At 50.4% G+C, this 23,758-nt stretch overlaps 1 protein-coding gene across 1 annotated transcript in view; it reads right to left on the bottom strand.

Annotated features, from left to right (window-relative positions):
• SLC24A3 (solute carrier family 24 member 3) overlaps nucleotides 1–23,758 on the bottom strand; it is a gene marked incomplete at both ends in the record, with an annotated part of 474,110 nt that overhangs the window by 109,389 nt on the left and 340,963 nt on the right. The window contains 3 exons of the mRNA XM_079718743.1: nucleotides 18,992–19,095; nucleotides 19,445–19,529; nucleotides 22,970–23,044. Coding sequence (XP_079574869.1) covers nucleotides 18,992–19,095; nucleotides 19,445–19,529; nucleotides 22,970–23,044 — 264 coding nt within the window. The remainder of the gene's footprint in view (nucleotides 1–18,991; nucleotides 19,096–19,444; nucleotides 19,530–22,969; nucleotides 23,045–23,758) is intronic.

Consider the following 23,758-nt stretch of genomic DNA (forward strand, 5'->3'; position numbering starts at 1 on the left):
GGAAAACTGAAGCTTTAACAATTCGGTGGTGGTAACTTGCCAGGAAGATGTGGAAAAATCAGGTCACTAAACAGAGACTCTGCAGGTAGGTATCAGAAAGCCCATGCTGTAAAGAATGTCTCCCCCAAAGAAGACGGCACGTATGACAGCTCTGGACGAGCAAATCTGACAATAATGTGAATGGCAGGCTGTGGGGCTGAACCTTCACCTCTTAATGGCAGTGAATACAAATTGCTGCAAATCCTAAGAATCAGATGACGACAGCTTCCGAAACTCATACATTGCTATGAAATTCTAGCAGCAAGGCTACATTTTATAGAAAGAAAGAAAGGAAGGAAGGAACGGAGGGAGGGAGGGAGGAAGGAAGGAAGAAAGGAAGGAAGGGGAAGAGAAAAGAAAAGAAAGCAAAGCAAAGACCTCTTTTGTGGAGAAAGCTTAGTAGAAGTCCTAATTGGAAACAGACTATTTAAGCTGTGGACTAAAGTGATTTTAAACAATTATAAGAGAAAGACATAGAAATAAACACGGTGAAAAAGTCTTTAAACATCAGCCAGCTGTGGCTGAACTGGGTGAGCAGGGAGCTTTAATTAAATCTGATCAATCAAACGCTTCATACAAATTGTGACATCATCCCCTTGCTCATTCCATGCTATCTCAGGGTTCCCCAAATCTAGGACCACCTCAGGACCGAGATGAAGTCAATGAGGTCTGTTGCTTTTTCCTGATACTGCTTGCCTGTCAAAAGTCTAATGCCACAGGCAGCTATGCAGGGAGGTAAGAGCATGGATTTGTCCGTGAAACGGATGTGGGCATGATTCCCTGCTCTGTCATTTGCTGGAAATCCCTGATGTCTGCTTTGTCATTTGTCAAACGGGGGTAACTTTTACTGTATTAGTTACCCACTGCTGTGTAACAAATTACCCCGCAATTTAGCAACTTAACACAATAAACATTATCTCACAGAGTTTCTGAGGGTTTGGAATTTGGAAGTGGGGTTGTTCTGGCTCACGGTCTCACTAGGTTGGGGCCACAGTCATCCGATGACGCACAGGAACTGGAAGAGCTGCTTCTATGGTGGCTCAGTCTCATGGCAGGTAAGTTTGTGCTGTTGGCAGGAGGCTCAGTTTCTCTCCAGGTAGACCTCTCCACAGGTTTGCCTGAGTGTCCTCACAACATGGCAAGTGGCCCAAGAGAGAAAGGGATGCAGAAGCTCTAGTGCTATAGTTTTATGGCCAAGCTCAGATGACACACACTGCCTTTTCCACAATATACTACTGGCTACATGGATGATCCCTGTTCAGCGTGTGAAGGGAACCGAAAGGCCTGAACACCAGGAGCCTGGGGTCAATGGAACACTATCTTGGGGACTGCCTACCACCTTTGTCAAATGTCTTCATTTTCCAAACTGGACTAAATTTACCCTGATGTTATTACAAGGAATGAATAAGGAAATGCATGAGCAGCGCCTCGCTCTCAATAAAGCCTGCCCCCTTGCACTAGGATTTAGGGCAACTCTAGTCTGGGGGACACTCAGCTTAGGCACCATGGACAGAGTCTGGGAAGTAGAGGAAGCACAGCTTTAACAGAAATCTGACAAATTACAACTCAGAAGAGATGGCTACTTAACCGTGGAAGGTGGACCAACAAAGTGCCCCCCTTCCCATGGACAAATATTCCAACCTGCTGTTCGTAAGACACCTCCTGATGGCCCAACCAAATTCCAATATTTCCGCACCCAAACTGGACTTCCCGATTTAACTCTTGGACCTGGAAATACCATAAACCTTGCTCAGACCAAGTGTTCTGATGCAGGCGAGGGTGTGGAGGAGAACGGGCCCCCGAGCTGGGGAGGCAATCACTAGAGCCGGGGACCAGCTGATCAAGATGCTCACCAGGAAGACGGTAATGCTGAGAATTTGAAGGAAAAACGGATAAGATTGGGAACAAGACAGTGAGGAGAAGACAGCCAAGGTTAATGTATTCATCAGATTTCAAGAATGGAACAGAGGCTGAGGGGGTGGGAGGGGCACTGAATGGAGGTCACGGAGCTCGCGAGGGATGGCGGGGAGAGGAACGTCGCGGGGAGCAATTCCTCAGAGCCAGCAGCCGGGGATTTGGAGCCAACCCTCCTCCACTGCCCCCGGCATCCACGGCTGTGGTGGAGACTCACACCTGGGTGATGTCAGCAAGGTCTGCACATGGCATCTAACACCTGGAGAGATCTCGGGTAACACCCGAATTTCTGATTCCTTTCCGCCATCTGTGACGTCTCCCCAGGGAAAGTGCCCCTAATTATTTCCCTAGAACATGGTCCTGATCGCAAGCAAACCCTTCACCAGGTCTCAGGAGCCCACGCCAAGCCCGCCTGGCCCCCAGGTCTTCCTTCCCCCGGGCCCCCGCTCTCCAGCAGCACTGGCTTTCTCTCTGCTCCCCTCACCTGCCTGGAACGTTCTAGATCGTCACGTGGCTCCTCCCTCATACCAGTCAGGTCTCAGCCCCAGCGTGGCCCTGTACCATCTGTTGTGGCTCCACTGCAGCCCCCTTGCTCCCTGCTGGTCACTAACGTTACCCTATTTTACTATCGTCAGACTACTTTTTTTTTTTTTTTTTTTTTTTTTTTTGCGGTACGCGGTCCTCTCACTGTTGTGGCCTCTCCCGTTTCAGAGCACAGGCTCCGGACACGCAGGCTCAGCGTCCATGGCTCACGAGCCTAGCCGCTCCGCAGCATGTGGGATCTTCCCAGACCGGGGCACGAACCCGTGTCCCCTGCATCAGCAGGCGGACTCCCAACCACTGCGCCACCAGGGAAGCCCTAACATCTTTATTGGAGTATAACTGCTTTACAATGGTGCGTTAGTTTCTGCTTTATAACAAAGTGAATCAGTTATACATATACATATATCCCCATATCTCTTCCCTCTTGCGTCTCCCTCCCTCCCACCCTCCCTATCCCACCCCTCTAGGTGGTCACAAAGCACTGAGCTGATCTCCCTGTGCTATGCGGCTGCTTCCCACTTCAGACCTAGGGACACATACAGACTGAAAGTGAGGGGATGGAAAAAGACATTCCATGCAAAAGGAAATCAAAAGAAAGATGGAGTAGCAATACTCATATCAGACAAAATAGACTTTAAAATAAAGACTATTATAAGAGACAAAGAAGGACACTACATAATGATCAAGGGATCAACCCAAGAAGAAGCTATAACAATTGTAAATATTTATGCACCCAACATAGGAGCACCTCAATACATAAGGCAAATGCTAACAGCTATAAAAGGGAAAATCGACAGTAACACATTCATAGTAGGGGACTTTAACACCCCACTTTCACCAATGGACAGATCATCCAAAATGAAAATAAATAAGGAAACAAAAGCTTTAAATGATACATTAAACAAGATGGACTTAATTGATATTCATAGGACATTCCATCCAAAAACAACAGAATACACATTTTTCTCAAGTGCTGATGGAACATTCTCCAGGATAGATCATATCTTGGGTCACAAATCAAGCCTTGTTAAATTTAAGAAAATTGAAATTGTATCAAGTATCTTTTCCGACCACAACAGTTATGAGACTAGATATCAATTACAGGAAAAGATCTGTAAAAAATACAAACACATGGAGGCTAAACAATACACTACTTAATAACGAAGTGATCACTGAAGAAATCAAAGAGGAAATCATCAGACTACTTCTGTCTGAAATTACCCTGCTGATGCATTGGGTCCTTGGCCTTGTTTACCATCGGTCTTCCCTCCGCTAGACTATAGTCACCAGGAGAACTCAGGGGCCTGTGCTCCCACCATCACCTTCCCAAACGCTGGAACTACCACTCAGGAAATACGCACTGATGGAGTAAATCACTAGACCACATTGGTGCTGTCAGGGCTTGTAAAGACCTCTGCTGCCCTTTAAAGAATAACAGCCACTGGAGTCCCAGGACTTCCTTGGAAATCCTTACACAGACCTGGAGCAATGGGGCTCAGTGCAGACCCAGAAATGACAGAGGCGAAGGCTGGATGTTTCTCTCTGCACCAGGCTCTGTGGACGGGGTACCAAGGAAGCTGGAGCCGGCACCCCAGGAAGTCACAGCAGTTTTTTCGGATCATATGCACATGCATGCATGGCTCCAAGGCCGTGCCAGAACCCTTGGTTCCAAAACAAACAAGCAATTTAATGAATAAAAAACTAAAAACAGAACGGAAGGGAAAACGTGGACCCAATCTGTGCAAGCTCCAGGAAACTTCTTTCTTCTGACGGCTCAAGGACTTCCTCCTCTCAAACAACGGCTAAGTGGTTTGACAACAGCCAACCTACTGGGCAAACAGGTGTTCAGACCCCCAAAGGATTTGGTCACAGATACAAAGTCATTTTGAACTATTTATGGAGTCTATTGATTCCATCTCTGATGGAGCTTGCTTGATACATGAGCACCAAAAGCCTGCAAATGACCTCAGAAATATCCACTATGGACCCCGCTTCCACACTGTTCTTTTCTTTGGAAACAGAGAGACATCAGGGACCCTGAAGTTGGAGAAGTAAAAAGTCTGCACACACCCTCATCCCCCACTGAGCAGCCTGGCCAGTCCGTGGGCAGATGTTGCATGGTGGCCAGGAACACACAGACCAAAACCCCACAGAATTTCAGCCCAGGACTGGTAGGAGGTGAACTTAGCCCCAGCCCTGGACAAACCGGGGCCAGAGACCCGATTATTCGTAAGGCCTCTTTTCCTTCTAAATCACACTTGGCGTCTGTCGAGGTGGAGCTGGCGGGGGCTGGAGGCTGGAGCCGGGGGCAGGGAGAGGCAGAGAGGGCGGAAGGTGACCCACTGCTGGGGTAAGAGCAACAGAGTCCCTGTCCCTGCTCTGTTCACAGCTTTGTGGGGAAGGCACGGAGGCTTTGTCTCAGGAAGGCTCACGGGGGCTTAGAGGCAGTGCAAGAGATGCCAAAAAGGAAAGCAAACACTTCACCGGGGACACGCCTGAACTTTGCCTCCCTTACATGAGTGAAAACCCATCTAGCTGTCCCCTCAACCTTTCCTCCTTGTCCCTGAAACAGAGTTGATTCCCTTAAAAAAGAGAGCATGGAGAACAAAGGCAAGGTGGGCTGGACACATCACTCAGGGCAATGCCAGCCAACATGGGACAGTGAAGGGCTCGCCCTCCGCCGCTTCGTGCTAGGGAAGCTCACGGGGCTGGGTTGGTTTTAGAAGCTGATGATACAAAGAGCCTTAAAATCCATCTAGTCCTCCACCACATCCAGGACCCTCCATAATCAGGGCACGTATAAATGTCGTTCAGAAAAGAGTCTCAGTTTCCAAAGGGAGACATCCTCTTGTTTCTCACTTGGAAATATCCACCCTCCCCTGGGTCACCCGTCTCAGCACTTTCTATAACAGGCTCTAAAACAAAAAGTTTCAAGGATGCCCTGGACATGCCCTGTACATCTAGACCAGACAGAAGAGCTGTCTGACAATCTAGGACAGCCTCTTCCTCCAATCATGAGACAAGTTCTACGACCTTCCACGGGGGCTGGGGTGGGGGGGCTGTGCTCTGCATTGTTTTGCTCTGCTGGTTTACAGAGTCCCATAGAGATTAAGGACACAAATTCTAGAACAAGCCTGCCTGGTTTTGAGTTCCAACTCTGCTATTCCTGGATGTGTGGTCTGGGGCAAGTTTCCCCACCTCCCTCTCTGGGCTCTGTTTTCTTGTCTAAAAAGTGAAGAAAACCAATATCTACACCATGGTAGATATAAGTATTAAAACAAGTTAATATGTATAATCTTGTATCAACTCAGCTGAGATCCCAATAAAGATTAACTATTAATCTGAAAACTGTCTTTACTTTAAAATAAAAGTAAATAGAAAAATAGATAAGGGGCAGACGAAAGTTGTATCTTGTTAAAAAAAATGGGGGGGGGAAGCAAAGATGCCATGGGAGGCTGGGACACCTGTTTTTAGAAGCTGCATGTTGCAGTGACCAAAGGTAGAGCAAGAGGGGTAAGAAATAAGGTTTACAGTATGATGACCAAGATCTTAAAATGATTAAAGCCAAGGGTCTAATGTTATCTGACAGCTGACCTAGCCCTTGAATCTCCCAGCTTCTGGCTACCATATTGAGTACCTTAATTCTAACAACTGTAGCCATAGCTTGATCTTGGAAAAATAATCACAAACAAATAAAGCCCACGAGGCTGTTTTCTTTCCCGTCTCCCAGGGAGTGGCACTCACGTATGCCCACTACAAGAAAGGAAGAGTTCCCCTCGTTGCCATGGAAAGAGCATCCCCTGTGGTTGAGTCAGGGGAGCGAGAGCCCCAGGCCCACCGCTGTTCCATCTCACTTTGCCTGTAAAAGCCAGACGGTTTGGTACATGAGCTCACCTGTCACCTGTTGCCCCAGATGGTCCGTACACTATCTGGAAAGGTTAATGACTCTTGTTTCTTTCTCTTGGAGATTCAGGTTGAGGAGGGAATAAATTCTTACTTCACATAAATAAATTGAGATTGGCCAGAATAAAAAAGAAAGGACCAGAAAAGTATTTTGTTATATTAAAAAAAAAAAAGCCCCCCAAACCAAAAGAACAAACGTTTCCTTGGTCACCTCCCCTGCTTCTCCGAGTCCCTATTTCCTGATGAATTTGCAGGTAGTGATATGGCTCGTCAGGAACTCAGAGAGCCTGGACAACCCCATGGTACTGCAGTCTAGTATGATCTGATGAAATATCCCTGCTTTATCTGGACCGAGGTTGGGCAGGGGGAGGGGTGGGGGAAGGGGACAGTGGAGATTATGATGCGTCAAGACACACCAGGTTACCTGCCGTGGATTTCAACTGTTCTGATCTGGCTTCACCATATGCAAAATCACGACTACGAGCTCCTAGGTGTCAATTGTAAATTCACAATGGCTGGTTGGCACGAGACGGGCGGTGCTGTCCAGAACTCAGGTATCCCTGTGTCTGGGATCCTGGAAGGAGCTAATGAGGTCCTTCCCCACAAGTGACACCAACAGGAGAGAGCTGGGGGGCTGCTCGGTAAGGCTGAGCCAGGCTCTTGGTGACAGAAGCCACCCAGCCAAGTGGCCAGAGAGTAACCAAAGGCCAACCGGACTTTCAATTAAAAACAATCTCACAGTGTGTTTCAGGGACCCTACCATGTTTCTGGATCTGACACACCATGGGAGACTTCAGAATATGTTAGATAAAGGGCTGTCTATTCTCTGTCAACAAACTCCCCAAATTTCTCATGACCAGTTTGTTCTCATTTGTACAGTCAGGACCCATGTATATCGCTCAGGACAAAAATCCCAGAATCTTCCCTGATTTATTTCATTCGATCACCCCCAGTTCCAATCCACCAGCAAATCCTCTTGGTGTCACCTCCAAAAATATTCTAAATCCAGCAACCACTTCTTGTATTTACTGCCCAGATTTCGACTCACGCCTCACCACTGGTTTCCCCGCTACCATCTTGTCACCATTGGGTACCTTTCTCCGCGGAGTAGTTGGAGTGAACTTTCCCAGACGATACATCAGATAATGTTACTCTACAGCTTAGAGCCCTCTGACAGCTTCCCACAGCACCTGAATCCCCACCATGATCGGTCCCTGCCAGAGCTCTCTCCCAGCCACACCCCTCCCCGCTTCTTCACTAGGCTCCAAGCTGGCCTTTTCTCTGACCCTCAAACACACCGTGCTTGTTCCTATCTGAACACCCAACTAGTCCCTCCACCTGGAACTCTCTTTCCCAGGTCTCCATACGGTGCTACCTTCATGATTTGGGGTTCCTTTGCGACACTTTCCCTGACCACCTCCCTAAAGCTTCCCCTCCCCTTCCCCTGCAGTTCCCCCATCCCATTGCCCAATGCATTTCCTTCAAGGTCTCTTCTTCATACTATTATGTGATCACTTATTGGTTTCCACACTCTTTGTCTGTGTCCCGCAACTGGTCTAGGAGTTCTAGGAGGGCCGGGACCTTTCTCATCCTGCTCAACTCTGTATGCCCTGTTTCTGCACATAATAGGCAGTGAGTAGAGATCCTCAGAACACCAATCAATCTGTTTCAAGACTGTGTCTCAAGTTCTGTTTCAATCCACTGTTTCAATCCACCTGCTCTTTGGGGCACCTGATGGCAAGTTGTGACATGCACCCACACATCTTCTAATGCCCCAGGCACTGGTCAAATAGCTCCTGGGTATGTTTGTGTCCAGCTGTGGGGCACTGTGAACTCTCTCTCTGATCCATACAACAACCCTCCCCTTCTCTGGTACGAAGGGTATCGCATCACTTAGTAAATGCATCACAGATTGACCGTGTGCTCCCCATACGCGGGCAACGCTCTCGGCACTGCGGACAGAATGGGAACCGGTGGAGGGAGGCTGAGCTCTCAGGGAGTTCACAGCCTGGCACCGCGATTATCTCCCTCACTTCTGCAGCCTCCTCATGCATCCCATCATCGCCAGGCTGGGGGTGGTCAGTGCACACACCTCTTCCTGCTGCCCTTGGCACTGCCCTTTCCTTGCTCTAGCCTGTGAGGTTAGCCCACCAGCCTTTTACAGCATCCCAGGGGCCATGGCACTCTATCTGCTTGGCCGGCATGTTCCTTCTGCTCAAAGAGGAACTCAAATGTTTGAAACAGTGGCTGGAACCAGAGTCTTTCAAAAATAATTTAATTTTATTTGGTGCCATTTTCTTTATGGAGTGGAAATTTAGTAGTATTTTCTCACTCCATTACACTATCAATGCTCGCAGAGGGACCTTTTCTGGAAATCCTTTATAAATCAATATCTCTTTTCCCACCCACTCTCTGTAATCCTTACTTTGCTTTATTTTTCTTCACAGCACTGACCACCCCTGGACACATATACCCTCTCCCTATTCACTATCCCACTGTCTCAGACTCTATCCCTCTCTCCATCCATCCACCCATCCATCCATTCACCCACCCATCCATCCATCCACCCATCCATCCATCCATCCACCCATCCATCCATCCACCCATCCATCCACCCATCCACCCATCCACCCATCCACCCACCCATCCACCCATCCACCCATCCATCCACCCATCCACCCATCCACCCATCCATCCACCCATCCAGCCATCCACCCACTCATCCATCCACCCATCCATCCATCCATCCACCCACCCACCCACCCATCCACCCACCCATCCACCCATCCACCCACCCATCCACCCACCCATCCACCCATCCACCCATCCATCATTCCTGTTGGATATTCAACACCCCACAGCCTGCTCCAACTCTGTCCTTTCTTCACTGGTGTCTCACCAGGGCCTAGAACAGTGCCTGGTACACAGCAGGCTTTCAGAAAACATTTGTTGAATCAATGAATGGACTTACTGCCCAAAGAAGAAGTATAATAAACATTTTCCCCAGAACACAATCCATGGATTACTACCATGGGTTTAAATTCACAGATGACGATATGAAGAAACAAACCACCTTGAGTTAATATTATTACGCAAAAACAGGCTTGTGATTCTAGGTACTGGATAGCCACAGGCCTCAGGGGCTGGTCGTCCCCAAAGCGTGAAATGTGGTCTGTTCTGTCATGGCCCCTGCAGTGCCCTGTGAGGGCGGGGTGACAGGAGGGGAGATGGGGACTCCGGGGGACGCCGGGCTACGGGAAGAGACGCAGCAGCCTTCCTCATCCTCTGCACATGCACAGTCACCACTTGCGAACATTCTGGTCCCTTCTGTTTTGGAAGCTTCGCAGTGACGTTCCACCTGGGATGGGGTTAGAAGGCCCTGATTGGAATTCTTCACCTTCCCTCTTTCTGCAGGCTCTGCCTGTGAATTAAGGGCATGTGTGCTGGGCCAGTTGGTCTCTGTGCCCAGGCTGGGGGTGCCTGGGGTCACCTGGCAGTTTCAGGGAGCTCAGGGGTGGATTGTGGGGCCCAAGATGCCAGACCCACCAGAACGGAAGTTCAGCAGATGCCACACATGCTACCTTGGGGTGAAGGAGGCATTTGATGGCCCACCTTCCCCTTTTCACCGGGTCACGCCCTTCTGCTTCCTTGGCGAGGCGGGTTTTACTGGGATGGGAAGGTGCTGAGCTGTGAATGGGGAGGATGGCTGTGGTACGGAGGGAGCTTAATGTATGAGACCTCTGGTCCAGATCTACTGGCGGAGCTGGTCTGGAGGCGGATCTTCCCATTGCTGTGCTTTTAGGACCCCTACAGCCCTAAAAGCCTCCCAACATAACGGTTCTATGACTGGCAGTTTACTTGGCCTCTCAGAGCCTCAGTTTCCTCTTTTGTAAAAACACTGTCCTCCTCAGAGAGTTCTTGTGAGGACCAAAGGGGATGATACATATAAAGCCGTGAGAATAGTGCCAGACCGACAACCAGGGATGCTTGTTAAAGAGAAACAATTCAACAAGCATCCGCCAGCCAGCCAGGCTTCTGTCCCCACTCCACTGACCCTTCAGCCCCCGGTTCAGCTGCTCGTGGGGCGGGGGTCTGGCTGTAACCAGAGGCAGCACATGGGGTGTGGCGTCTGTCTGGGCATGATCATGACAAGAAAATGACATTTGTGCCCTAAAGATGGACCTTCCTCTTGGGGTGGCGCTCTGCTGGGACGGCTGTAAGGTTCTGGGCTCCTTGCACATTGAAAGCCCTCACCAGCACCGACGGCAGCATTTCCAAGGACCTAGACGGTGACCTGAAACTCTATCCCCTTCGCTCATTTTCGAGGAGCAACGTGAGACTTAATTACACGGAAGGAAGGTTCATCCCCGACCACAGAGACTCCTGCTGTCCTCCTCATGTTCTGGAAGGATGCATCTCAGCTCTCATTACTGCTACACTCTTTGCGGGAAGAAAGGGAAATGACCTCTCCATTTTCTCCCCGGCGACTGAAGAGCGCCATTTCAGAGGACCCCTCTTGCAAACCCAAATGCATCCAACACAACTAACAAAACATTGCCACGATCACTTTAAAGCATTTGTAACAGCCCTAGTCTTTGCTGATTTGGAGGTGGAAATGAATTGGACAGAATGTCTCAGAAGGGTAGTTGAGTGTCATGGTACAGAGGCTGCTGGACCACAGAATGAGAGGGTGAAAACCCCCCTCAAAAATGGGCAAAGATTTGAACAGACTCTTGCCAAACAAGATATATGCATGGCAAGTAAGCACATGAAAAGATGTTCAACATCATGACTCATCAGGGAAATGCAAGTTAAAACCGCAACGAGGTGCCACGCGTGCTCACTAGAATGGCTAAAATTAAAACAAAACAACTTGATAACACCAAGTGCTGATCATGATGCAGAGCGGCTGGAATACACATATTGTTGGTGGGAATACAAAAAGGCTTCAGCCACTCTGAAAAACTGTTGGTGGTTTCTTATAAACATACTCACCATATGACCCAGCAATCCCACTCCGGCGTTATGTACCCCAAAGAAATTAAAGCATATGTCCACACAAAGACCTGTGACGGATCTGTATGTATTTGATCATTTATGTTACACCAGCCCAGGGAACACAGCCAGTGAGGCAGCACATGCTACTGCACAGGCTGTGTTCTGCAGTCACTTATCTGCTTTCTATGATAATCAGGGACCAAAAGCTATATATCTGAGGTGGAACCAATCATATCCTTACCTCTGGGGAGAAGGAGGAAATGGGTGGGTAGTTCTTGAGTGATCTAAGCCAACTGGGTAACTCTAGTTCCCGTGCCACAGTGACTGGTTCAGGGATGGTCAGGTGGCCTGAGTCGGCCCAATCAGATTTTTGTTTGATGATGCCAGGTGAGGGATGAAGGGTGGGGAGATATTCTCCTCCTTCCTGGTCAGTGTGAAATATGAGGCCTGAAACTGCTACAGCCCCGCCTCCTTTTGCACCATGAAGGAAAACACGTATGAGGAAGGGAACAGAGGAGGTTAGTGACAAGTGAATCACAGAAAATGGTGCTGGGGTCTTGATCAAACCATGCCTGATGTCCATTTTCTTCTGTATTTTTCAGACACTAATAAATTTCCATCATTTAAGAGGCCAAGTTAGAGTTGGGGATTTTTTGTTACCTGAAAACAAAAACCTCTTACCTAATCTAGATGTGGGATCTTACCTCCAGAGATCATTTCAAGGAAGTAGAACAAACCAGGAACAAGTACTGTGAGCTAAAGTCAAAGCGAACACAGAGATCTGGGATGAGGATGCAGAGGCCATCGAGATGGAGCAGCACAGAGCTGTGGGTGACCTTAAAGGAACCCTGGGCCAGGAACAACAGCATATATCAGGGAAAGATCAGGTGTGGGGCTCTGTCAGGACCTGGCCTTGTGGGGGACCGGCCAGGGAAAAGACACCAGGGAACAGTGAGGGAGACGGCCTCAGGCAGACAGCCAGTCATAGGACGGGGGCATCAAGAGGGGACCATTTATGCTGCCCGGGCCAACTGCCCAAGGAGGGCTGCCTCTTGCCCAAGGTCAAGCTTGGTCTGAGAATTGAGCAGAGCTAAGCCTGCAGATGGGGTTCAAGCAGGTACAGCTGCTCTTCTGATTCAGTGGGTCTGGACTAGGGCAGGGGATCCTGCTTTCAACAAGGTCCTCCTGAGGCAGGCGGCCTGCAGATGACACTGGGAGAAACTCTCTTTTCCTGGAATGTGGGAGAATCCAGTGACTTTACCAGCTGGACCTGACCCTGGCCTTGGTCTACTCCTGCACCACAAATTCTCCTCTCCAGTTCCTCACCGGATCAAATATTAGAGCATCCTGCCTCCCAGGTGAGGCCTCCACCTGCACCTGCCCGCTTCCTTTCTCCACAGATCACTCATTCTCTTCCTTGTGACTTCCCCCCCCCGCACTCTAGTAGTGGTGGCAGGCCTCTGGCTCCTATTTTTAGGCTTGGCAACTAGTGGGGTGAGGTCTTCAGCCTCGCCTGTCCTCAGTCTCTGGTCTCTTGGGGAAACTGGATGCTTCTCAGAACTGGAACTTGATAGGTGATGTGTTTGTTGTTGGGTTTTGTCTGGGGAACAATAAGCCAGGAACCAAGGTGTACAGGTAACTGGGGTGGCCTGTGGCCCTCTCAATGTGTTTCTTAGCCTGAATCCCTCATCTCTTTGGTGGAAGTGTAAGCCCAGCAGAGGACGATGCCATCTGATCACAGAGGAGCTTCTACCTGTTCTACCTGCTTCTACTTGTTGGGCTGAGCGCTTCCATCACCCAGCTTGGGTCACCACCATTGTGCTGATATGTCTATTCTTCACTTCGTCCCGAGCTCCTGCACTCAACATTTCTAAGGAACACGTGTGAGTTAAGGGATAATTATAAGAACCCAATAAGAACATCTGGAGGTTTTTAAGTCATAAGTTTCCCATGTGGAAAGAGAATGGATTTTATAGTCAGCAGATGTGGGCTCAAATCCAGGCTGAACTACTTCACGGTAGCCCTCTGCCCCCAGATACTCAATTCCCTGTCTGTAAATGAGGACAATACTATCTTAAAAGTCAGGGGGTGTATTTCTACAAATATTTATAAAGCATCTAGTGTGGTGCCTGCAGTTTGGTGAAACTCAGTAAATAGTAACATTATTATTATTATTATTATTTTTTGCAGTACGCAGGCCTCTCACTGCTGTGGCCTCTCCCATTGCGGAGCACAGATTCCGGACGTGCAGGCTCAGCGGCCATGGCTCGTGGGCCTAGCTGCTCTGCGGCATGTGGGATCCTCCCGGGGCACGAACCCGCGTCCCCTGCATTGGCAGGCGGACTCTCAACCACTGTGCCACCATGGAAGCCCCAATAGTAGCATTATTTTTTAACATATATAGCATCTATCTGGTTTTTCTTATTTTTTCCATTTCTCTGCTGAAATGACCCATCCTCACTGATTCTTCCCACCTTTCCCTATTTAAGATAGATGGTAGACAGTTTAGATTCTTTTCTGCCAATTCCTGTATCTGGATCATCTGTGGTTTACTTCTGCTGCTGTTTTCCCTTGGTTATCAGTTTGTTCCTGCCTCTTCACAGGTCCTGTAATTTACTGTTGCATCCTGGAAATTATGTATGGAAGAGTGAGAACTGAAGAATAATACTGGTTCTTTTCCCTCTGGAAATTTCCAGCTCTTCTCTCCTCTGTTGACTAAAGGGAGGAGGTGATTATTCACACGTCAGCCTGGGTTCAAATGTCAGCTCACCTCGGCTCGGCCCAATCGCACCCAGCTTCCTAAGGAAGGGCCAGTCTCACAGTTCTTATCAGGGTTTGGTCTGGCATTCCAGATTCCCAATTCCCTTTGGGTGCCTCAATTTCAGGTCTCAGGAGAAGGTGGGAGATGGGGCAGATAGAATGATTTCTTTCTGTTCGTGGGCCCTGCCTTCACTTCCGTTTTTTTTTTCTCAACAGATCTGGGGTGGGTGGATCAAAGCATTATTGTCCTGGATCGTCTTTCAGACTCCAGGGCATCCCACCTCTCTCCACACTTGCTGATGCTCAGCTGACCTGTCTCCACCCAGTGAAGTTCTGGGTCCTGCTGCTTGCCTGCATCCAGACACACCAGAGCTCACAGCTCACGTACAATGGGCTCCTCTCTCTGGAAATTCGTTCATCAAGTCTTGTCTCCACTGTTCCTTGATATCCATATATAAGGATGATTTTTACATTATCCAGATTTCTCTTTGTGCTCCCATGGGAGCTCAGGTCTACTGCATCCCAAGTGGAAGCAAAAGTACCTAGAATGGCAGCTGTTATTTTGAACATGAAGGGCTTTCCCTATGTGCAAGCTATCCTGGCCCTGAGCTCTTGGGAGGCAGCCTGGCACTGAGGCTTGTCTTCTCCCAGGGAGCTGGAGATGAGACCCACTGGATGGCTTATGTCTGAAGGCTGAGTTTTGAGTTTGTACCCATGCTTTATGGACCTCACTCATATCTCCCCACCTTTACCATTTCAGGTCCTTCCAACAGCCAGCCTCACATGTCTCTTTGCTTAGGGGTTTTCTCTGGACCCCAAAGTCCATCCTGCCTATGCCCAGAAAATTGGAACACTGGGGAATTCACATCCCTCAAAGGCAGTCCTTAGGCAACCATGGGGGAGGCTGGTGGATAAACACCCCTGCTCCCTCCCCCTTGGGTGAGATAACTTGGAGGCTGTGTTCTACACTGTCTCCCAGTCCCCCCAGAAGCAGTCAAACCAGTTGCCAACACTGGGGACTTGCTGGGAACACACTTTCTTCGGCTGCTTTTTCTTCCTTATCTCACTCCCCAACTTCCTGGCTGGCCTGTCCTGGGATCATCTTTTAGCTAAACTACTTGAACTTGAACTTGTGGCTTAGATTCTCTTCTGGGGAAACCCAATCCGAGGCAGGTTTCCATTCAGAGGCACCACCTCTGGGTGCTGCCTGGGTTTGTGTAAAGGGGCCGGCATGGACAGGGTGTTAGTTGAAGAAAGGCAAACCCAGCCAAAATTAGGTGGACCTCACCAAAGAACATCAGGCACGTTTCTAGGATCCAGGAGAGCTGACAAGGGGGCTCATGACAGCCTGTAATAACCGGAATATGAAAGTCCGGTATCTGGGATTCAGTTAAACTGTTTACTGTCTGTCTGTGGTTATGCTTTTAAAGCTTAATACACTCTGAATGGTAGATTTAAATTCATAAGTACGTTGTTTTGCAAAACTGGCATAGTTCTTTCGATACAATCCCTGAGATACATTAGCAGGTTGCCTCCAGAGCTTGGGGTTCTGTCTTTGTTATTATTTTTTGCTCTTAAATAAAGAAACCTTGCAGGACCACAGCCCTGTAAACGTCTTGGCGGGATGCCAAGAATTTCTCTAGAAGCCACTTTCTAAGAAGCAATTTCCTTCTTGTCCCATAAAACTCCCCAAAGTACCTTAGGCGAACACCAAAGCGCTGGCTATGCTTGCAAACTGCAGACACAGCAGACATTTAATTCCATCGAATTCATCAAAACCCTAATTGAGACAGGAACTCAAACCTTATGGCTTTATTACTTTAATTTCAGATGTTGGGTAGCAGACTTGGTCCCAAGCAGCCCTTCACGCTGGGATACATTAGAGAGAGGCCCACGGGCACTCACTGGTAATTCTCCCAGCCAGTGAAAGTGTGGAGCCTGCTAAGTGAGACCCACGACCAGATTTATTAATCAGCTCAATTCCCCACACCCATCGTTGCTGTAACGAACGTTCCTCTGCACCAGGGCCACTGCCCGGGAAGGCTTCTCAACAGGTAAGGCAGTGCCTGTGTCTCACAGATTTTTGTTTTCCTCCCACTGATCAGAAAACACAGAGGCAAGGACCAGTCCTCTGAGACCATTCTTCTACCAACTGCTCCTCCTCTTGATTCTCATTTAGAAAACCTTCTCCCTGACTTCCCTGTCCCTCCGCACCAGGCATCCTGTGGCTGTTCCACTATTTCATTAAAAAGTTCTGTCGGGCTTCCCTGGTGGCGCAGTGGTTGAGAGTCCGCCTGCCGATGTGGGGGACGCGGGTTCATGCCCCGGTCCGGGAAGATCCCACGTGCCGCGGAGTGGCTGGGCCCGTGAGCCATGGCCGCTGAGCCTGCGCGTCCGGAGCCTGTGCTCTGCAACGGGAGAGGCCACAACAGTGAGAGGCCCACGTACCGCAAAAAAAAAAAAAAAAAAAAAAAAAAACTCTGTCAACGGCTAGGTCAAATTATTGCAGTGACCTAGGGTGGAATCTAGTGGCAGGGACCCCAGGGAACCTTATTCTCCTGAGAGCTGATCATGGTGTCTAACTTTTATTGAGCATTTACCATGTGGGCCAGGTGTTGCTTGATGCTGAACATGTTATGTTTCATCCTTACAGTGACACTAGGAGGTAGATGCCCTTGTACCCATCCTATAGACAGAAAACTGAGGCTTAGAGAGGTAAAGTAACTTCTCCAAGGCTCCACAGTCAGCAAATGGCAGAGTCAGGACTCAAACCCAGGCCAGTCTGATCCCCAGGCTCATGATCTTCCCAAAACATCATTTTTCTCCCTCTGCGAAGACTTCCGGGATTCTACAAAGGTCTGAAAAAGAGAGCTGGGTGGCCTTGGAGCTCTCTGCGTGGACACAGGACAAGGAAAGTCAGAAGGGAGGGTCGGCCCCCAGAATCATCGCATGGGCTGCTCCTAACACCATCGTGGTGGTTGGTGTTTCTCTCCACAATCATGTGAGATGAGCTTGGCAAAGACCTTCCCGGGGTCGGGGGGTGAATTGACTGATACCAGCACTTGCTAAAGTTCAAGAAGCAATGTGTCTTTTCTATTCTAACCAAGCCAGTGATTACCCTCAATGCTAATAACTTATGAAACACAAATGCATTCAACCCACCTCCTATGTAATTAGTTGCATGGTATTTACTCGGCATTTTCCAGCCAGTCGTTTCATTTCTTTACGTTATTTCTCCCCCTTCGAGACTGACTTTGCATCAGGCTTCAGGTACAAATGACTAATGAACTAGTGACAGCACTAATACTCATACTGCTAATGGTGACGATGCTAATTAAGACAGTGCTGACAGCCACAGGCTCTGCAGAATGTGACTTCATCTCTGGGAGGCAATGAGAGGACGGCCAGCACAGGTGAGAACCAGAAAGTACAGATGGCCCTGAAGGCAAAGACGGACACTCATTTTTTGCGATACTAACCACGTTTATAGGAGATCTAAAAAAACACCACATCGTGGGTCCACAAAATCTAAGACAAGAGATAACTGACTGAAAGGATGAAGAAAGAAAACGTTCAGTCTTGCAAGTTGGGTGGAACTCAATCACCGCATATGGACCCAGCTGCCCAGCAGCTTCCTCTCAGAAGCAAGCATCCAACTGTGGGCTCTGCAGCCGACCCCTGACGAGATCAAGGTGTCCCTCTGCCTTGTTGCCCAGAAGCATCGAACCCACCAGGCAACCCAGACAAATCAGTCGGCATAAAGAAGACAGACAGGAGTGAAAAGCAGGCGATGCGGAGGGTAGTGGTGCCAGGGTGCAGCCGGCATTACAGACTCTGGAGTCTGCCTGAGAGTCGGGTCGAGCTGGGCGCCCGTTGCCAGCTGACCACACGACGAGGGGTCTGGAAAAGGATGTGGGAGAAGGTGTGCAGGAGCTTCCTTAGCCCTGCAAACCAACCAGCCGCTTCTAGCAGGACCCTGCATCCTCCGTCCACAGCCAGGAGGCTGGTGGGGTCACCTGGTGCCTTAATACTGCACGTTGGGGACCCTCATGGGCTAGTAACTAGAAGTCACTTTTCCTGGAAGATACCGAGTCCTGGCTGTTTGGGCAGAGAGCTCAGGACTGTGTTTCTGAATAATCTCCCTACGAAGAAACTAGGGCATCAGAGCTGCCCAGGGTGGCCGCAGACCCCCAGCTACCCACTGCAATGCTGTGGATGCCCAGCAGCCTCATTACTTTGGTGACTTCGGGTGTCTTCCCAAGATTTCCCAAGACAGACACCAGATGGGCACAGGCCCCACGACACCTCCTGGCAGTGGAATAGTCTCTGTAGATAAAAGGCAGGCACGCAAAGCCCCTCATGACCCCCAAAGTAAGCTAAAGTGGACACAGAAATCAAATGCTTGATCGTTGTCGAAAAAGAGAGAACTCGCCCCAAACTGTGACAAGTGCAAACTGTTTTTAGCAGGAAAAGAAAATCTGTTGTTTCCTCTCTCTCTCTCTCTCATGAACTCTATTTCCATTCCTAAGACTATTTTTACATCATTCTAGTTCAGTTCAGTAACATATCAAAATGAATGTGACACGTTCAGATTCGCAGGCTGGTTACTTATTCACATGGATCCGCGCACTCCACGATCCATCGTCACGGAGACCAAATCATGGTGCCTGGGTTTCCAGTCCCGGCTGGGCCAGCCTCCTGGGGTGTGAGACCCCACGTCACCCCGCCCGAGGCCTCTGGCCCCCACGTGGGTGCGCTCCAGGGAGACAGGCCCCTGACTCACCTCCACGCCTCCCCTCCCCCTCCCCATGCCACGTTCTGCCGCCGGTCTTACCTGCCCGGCGAAGAGCCCGCAGACGCCGATGATGCACAGGATGTTGAACACCGCGGAGCCCACGATGGTCCCCACACCCACGTCACCCTTGGTGATGAAGACGCCTGAAACACAGACCCACATCGGCTGGCTGCTGGAGCGGGCTGCACCCAAGATGGGTGCAGCGGAGCTTTTGTAAGCATGAGACTGTTTTTAGGATCCATAGGAAACAGCAGGGGGTTGGAGAGAGCTTGCTAATGTTTGTTGGGCTCTCTGTCCCACAGGACCATTGGTACTGGTTCTGGGACCCACCCATTGATGCAAAGCAAAAGCATCACTTTAATAAATTAATAACAGCAACCCCAGCGGGTGGGAGGCTGGAGTTCTGCCCCTTGGGGTCTCAGGGCTCTCGTTTCCAGAGGCCCTGTCCTTCAGGGGGGGCAGGGCTGAGACGCTGCCCAGGTGGGCACCTACCTATGACCGACGTGAACAGCTCTGGAGCTGAACTGCCTGCTGCCATGAACGTGGCCCCAGCCACATCCTCGCTGAGGTGCAGGCGCTGCAGAGGAGCAAAAGCACAGGTGAGTCGGGATTCTCCTGGACCGCAGGTGACTGTGACTCCCCAGGTCCCAAGCTCGGTCCGTCCTCAGCCTCCCCTTCTTCCCCAGCTCGGCCTCTCCAGCCCATCCCCCCCGCTGGGCCACACCTCCTCTCTGGGGCAATATCAGGGAGGGGGCTACATGTTCCCTCCAATTAAAGGCTCTGACAAGATCCAGGGATCCCAAGCCAAATGCCCCCGGGGCTGCACAGATAACGGGGGGATGGGCATGGGCCATGTGAGACAAGTGGGACTTCACCTCCTTTTTTTTTTTTTTTTTTTTGCGGTATGCGAACCTCTCACTGTTGTGGCCTCTCCCGTTGCGGAGCACAGGCTCCGGACACGCAGGCTCAGCGGCCATGGCTCACGGGCCCAGCCGCTCCGCGGCATGTGGGATCTTCCCGGACCGGGGCACGAACCCGTGTCCCCTGCATCGGCAGGCAGACTCTCAACCACTGCGCCACCAGGGAAGCCCCACCTCCATTTTAAAAGCTCAGTGCCCTCTGTGTGGCCAAGTATCCCTATTTAAAGAGACCCCCAAATACACATTTTTACGTAAAACATCCTGATTTTTTTCATTACGATGCTGATGATCTCAGGCTACATCAGGCTCCTGGTAAGCAGTTTTAGAGCCTTGAGTCTAGGAGGCTATGGAGGCTTTTGGGAGTGGGGAGGGTCACCCTCCTGAACCCACCCCCATTCTCAATGCAGTCTTGAATCCCGGGGTAGGGGGAGTAAGGGGGGTGGTGAGGATGAGTAGGAAGAGATGACGAGCCCCGCCAAGATAAGCTACACAATGAACTGTCCAGGTTACCCCGTCTGTTGATCCGAAAGGTGAGCTGCAAGAAGACACGTGACACTGAGGCTGGGTGGTGTGGGGAGCTTTTCTGCATCCAGTGCTGATGCAGAAAGGAAGCTGCTGGCTGTCAGGAAATAGCCAGTACCCTCCGGGCATCCCAGCTAAGAGTCCCTGGTCCCTCTTCCCAGCGGCACCGCAGCTGCACTTCCTTGCTCAGCCATGGAGGGGCAGCACGGCCTCGGCGAAGGCCACCAGCTCGAATGACCATCAAGAGGCTGCCGCCAGAGCCCTACTAAGCATTTTGACCTGGAAACCTGGGTTCCCTCCATCTTGGCTGAAAAGCTAAACATTGCAAGTGGTTCTGAGGAGACCCTAAGATGGAGGTGATGATACCTCAAGGTGAAAGGTGTGGCTGTGAGCGGTGCCGGGCATCCCGTCTCACCGGACAGGTACCCTAACAGCGCTCACGCTCCGTGGCTGGTTTGTCCTCTCCCTGCTGTGTCCGCTCCAGCTCGGGCATTAGCCGTGGACTCCACAGCCCGGCTGATCTCCTGTTCCTCTCGCTCCTTCGTTCACTCACTTTGCTTCTTCCTCCTTCACCTCCCCTCCCCTTTCACCCCTCACTCACTTTGGCCCTGGCCACCTGGCACTGGGTGCTTAGAGTCACCAGCTGGGGGGTATTCCTGCCTCAGGACCCTTTCCATCTATCGGAACAGTCCTCAGAGGCTTTCCCAGCTCCCCCCTGATGCCCCAGCCTGGCGTCCTCAGGGCTCCCCACACGCAAGCACGCTGAGTCCCGCCCCGGGTTCTCCAGACTTGGTTCTCCTGCTCAGACTCTTCTCGGCTTAAATATCCGTCCTTGTAAGACGTTGCCACTGAGACCGCTGCTCCCATCCTGCCCCTGCACAAGCCCTTCCCCGATCCCAAAGCCCAGTCACTCTCTCACCTCCTTTTCCCTCTGCGTCTCCAGCTCCAGCGCTTCACCTGCCCCTGAGTCTCACTCTGGAGCTGCCCCGCGTCTCACGGCCCCGCGACGGCAAGGCCCACGCTGTGTTTCACCCTGATTCCTCCCCAAGGGCTGTGCTCACAGGTGCTATGGGTCTCCTCAATGGAGGAGAACCCGTTCTGACAATTGTATGTACATTTCCAGCACGAGGTCTTAACGTTGCTATTAAAAAAACGTGTGGGACAGAGAGTAGTTCGCTTCACATGAGGAGTAAACTGCCAAATGGTGGATTTCAGAGATCACAGCTGAGCCCGATTACAGGTGCTTCCATGCTTTCTCCTCTTTTCCATCAGGCGACCCTGTTCTCACGTTCAACCACTTTGGACAAAAGGCTTCCATGCTGGCCGGTGTCCATCTCAGAGACCAGATCACTGATTTTCTTTTCCCACTTCCCACTTCCCACCTCCACTCCTGGGGCCTCTCCACGGTTGCTGTGGCATGATTCTCTTTTATTGCTTTAAGTACACAAAACTAACAGACTTCAGAATGTGGAAGAAACTGCTTCAGTCAGCAGTTCTCTAAGTGTGTCTTCCAGACCAAGTCTCCATATCACCTGGAAACTTAATAGAAATGCTACTTCTGTTCCCCACTGTCCCCCAAGACCCAGTGGATCAGACACTGGGGGGAAGGGAGGGAAGAAAGGGAGGGTCAGCCCAGGCTGAAGGCTACGTGAAGGAGCAGGCGTTCTGGATGGACAGGAAGTGCATCTGGGGAAGAGACCCCTTCTGCAAATGGGATTCTGAATTAAAAATAAAATAAAACAGAAAGCTTCCAGATAAAGCAAACTACATTTCAAACCAGAAAAAGAGATGAAAGAAGCAAGAGAATGAAAGAGTTCTAGATATGCTAAGTGTTTTCACATGAAAGGGGTGTAACCTGGTGTTCAGCCTGGCGTTCACCGGGCTGATTTCCTGGTCTCTGTGGCCAGTTCTTTCATCGTCTTGCCTTTCAGGCCTCTGCCTGGAGCGTCTCTGCACATACACGGAGAGGAAGGGCAGTGGAGGTATGGCTGAAGACTTCTCACTCTGTGAGGACCCCACGAATCGAATCACGAGGGAGGGTTGCGGCAGCGGCAGAAGGAAAGGGCAGTGAGGAGGATGGAGGAAGTGAGGGGAGAAAGGAGGAGCCAGGCTTAAAGAGAAAGAAGGCAGGGGCTTCCCTGGTGGCGCAGTGGTTGAGAGTCTGCCTGCCGATGCAGGGGACACGGGTTCGTGCCCCGGTCCAGGAAGATCCCACATGCTGTGGAGCAGCTGGGCCCGTGAGCCATGGCCGCTGAGCCTGCGCTCCGCAACGGGAGAGGCCACAACAGTGAGAGGCCCGCGTACTGCCAAAAAAAAAAAAAAAAAAGAAAGCAGGAGCAGAGCCCAGGGTACCTTGAGTGACGCCCAGTGGGGCGGGGACCACTGGCCGTGAGGGTTAAAGCCCAGCAACGGATCTGCACACTGAAATTCTAAGCAGACTGGAGATGTTTTTGCACTAATACTGCCCATGGCTCTGAAGCATGCTGGTGCCTGGCCTTCCCACCCCACCTGCATGGAGGGCTCCCCAGGACCTCAGTGGGGGAGGCTGGAGCAATACCGGGGCTCAGACACATACCTCACAGATCTTTTCCAAGGAGGGGACAAAGAAGTCATCACACACAATCGCCAGCGCATAGAACATGTACATGGCCTGGAAGAGAGGAGAGAAGGGGTTAAAGTCAGAGTCATTACACCATGTACAAAGTCGGTGCAATGCCTGCCACCTCCCACCCTCCCACCTTGTCCACCTCCTAGGTCTCCAAACACACCACGGATGCCTGCCCCAGGGCCTTTACACGTGCTGTTCCCTCTGCCCAGAACACGTTCCCCCAAATCAACTTGGCTCCGTCCTCCATGTCCTTCAGGTCCCTGGGTTAATGTCAGTCAAAGCAAGGGGCTTTGGACTCCCCTCCCTCCCCTTTCTCTTCACCCGCCTTATTCTGCTTTGTCTTTCTTGACCTATTTTATGTTCGATTAATTTGTTTGTTCTCTCTTTCCCCCTCTAAAAGTCCATGAGGGTATGAACTTTATCTCATTGATCCCCAGCACTCAGCACAGGGCCTGGTGCATAGTAGGTGCTCAATAAATTTATGTGCAATGAAGGAACAAACAGATGAATACTTCCTACTGAGTTTGTTCACACTCCTGTTCCCTGCAGGACAGCCCCTGCAATCTTGCTTCCATATCCTTGGTCAACCATAACCAAGGCATTCCTTGGAATTCTACCTTTGGGCCACAAATCACTTCTCTACCTTAACCAACTCTGTCTCCTCTCTAATTAATGAGATCTTATTCGCAGTCCATTGTTGGTTGACCACTCAGCATCCATCCTCCACTCCTTCCTAGTAGGACCCCAGTTTTGCTC

The sequence above is a fragment of the Hyperoodon ampullatus genome (genome assembly GCF_949752795.1).
Source record: "Hyperoodon ampullatus genome assembly, chromosome: 14".
In the NCBI taxonomy this organism is placed as follows: Eukaryota; Metazoa; Chordata; class Mammalia; order Artiodactyla; family Ziphiidae; genus Hyperoodon; species Hyperoodon ampullatus.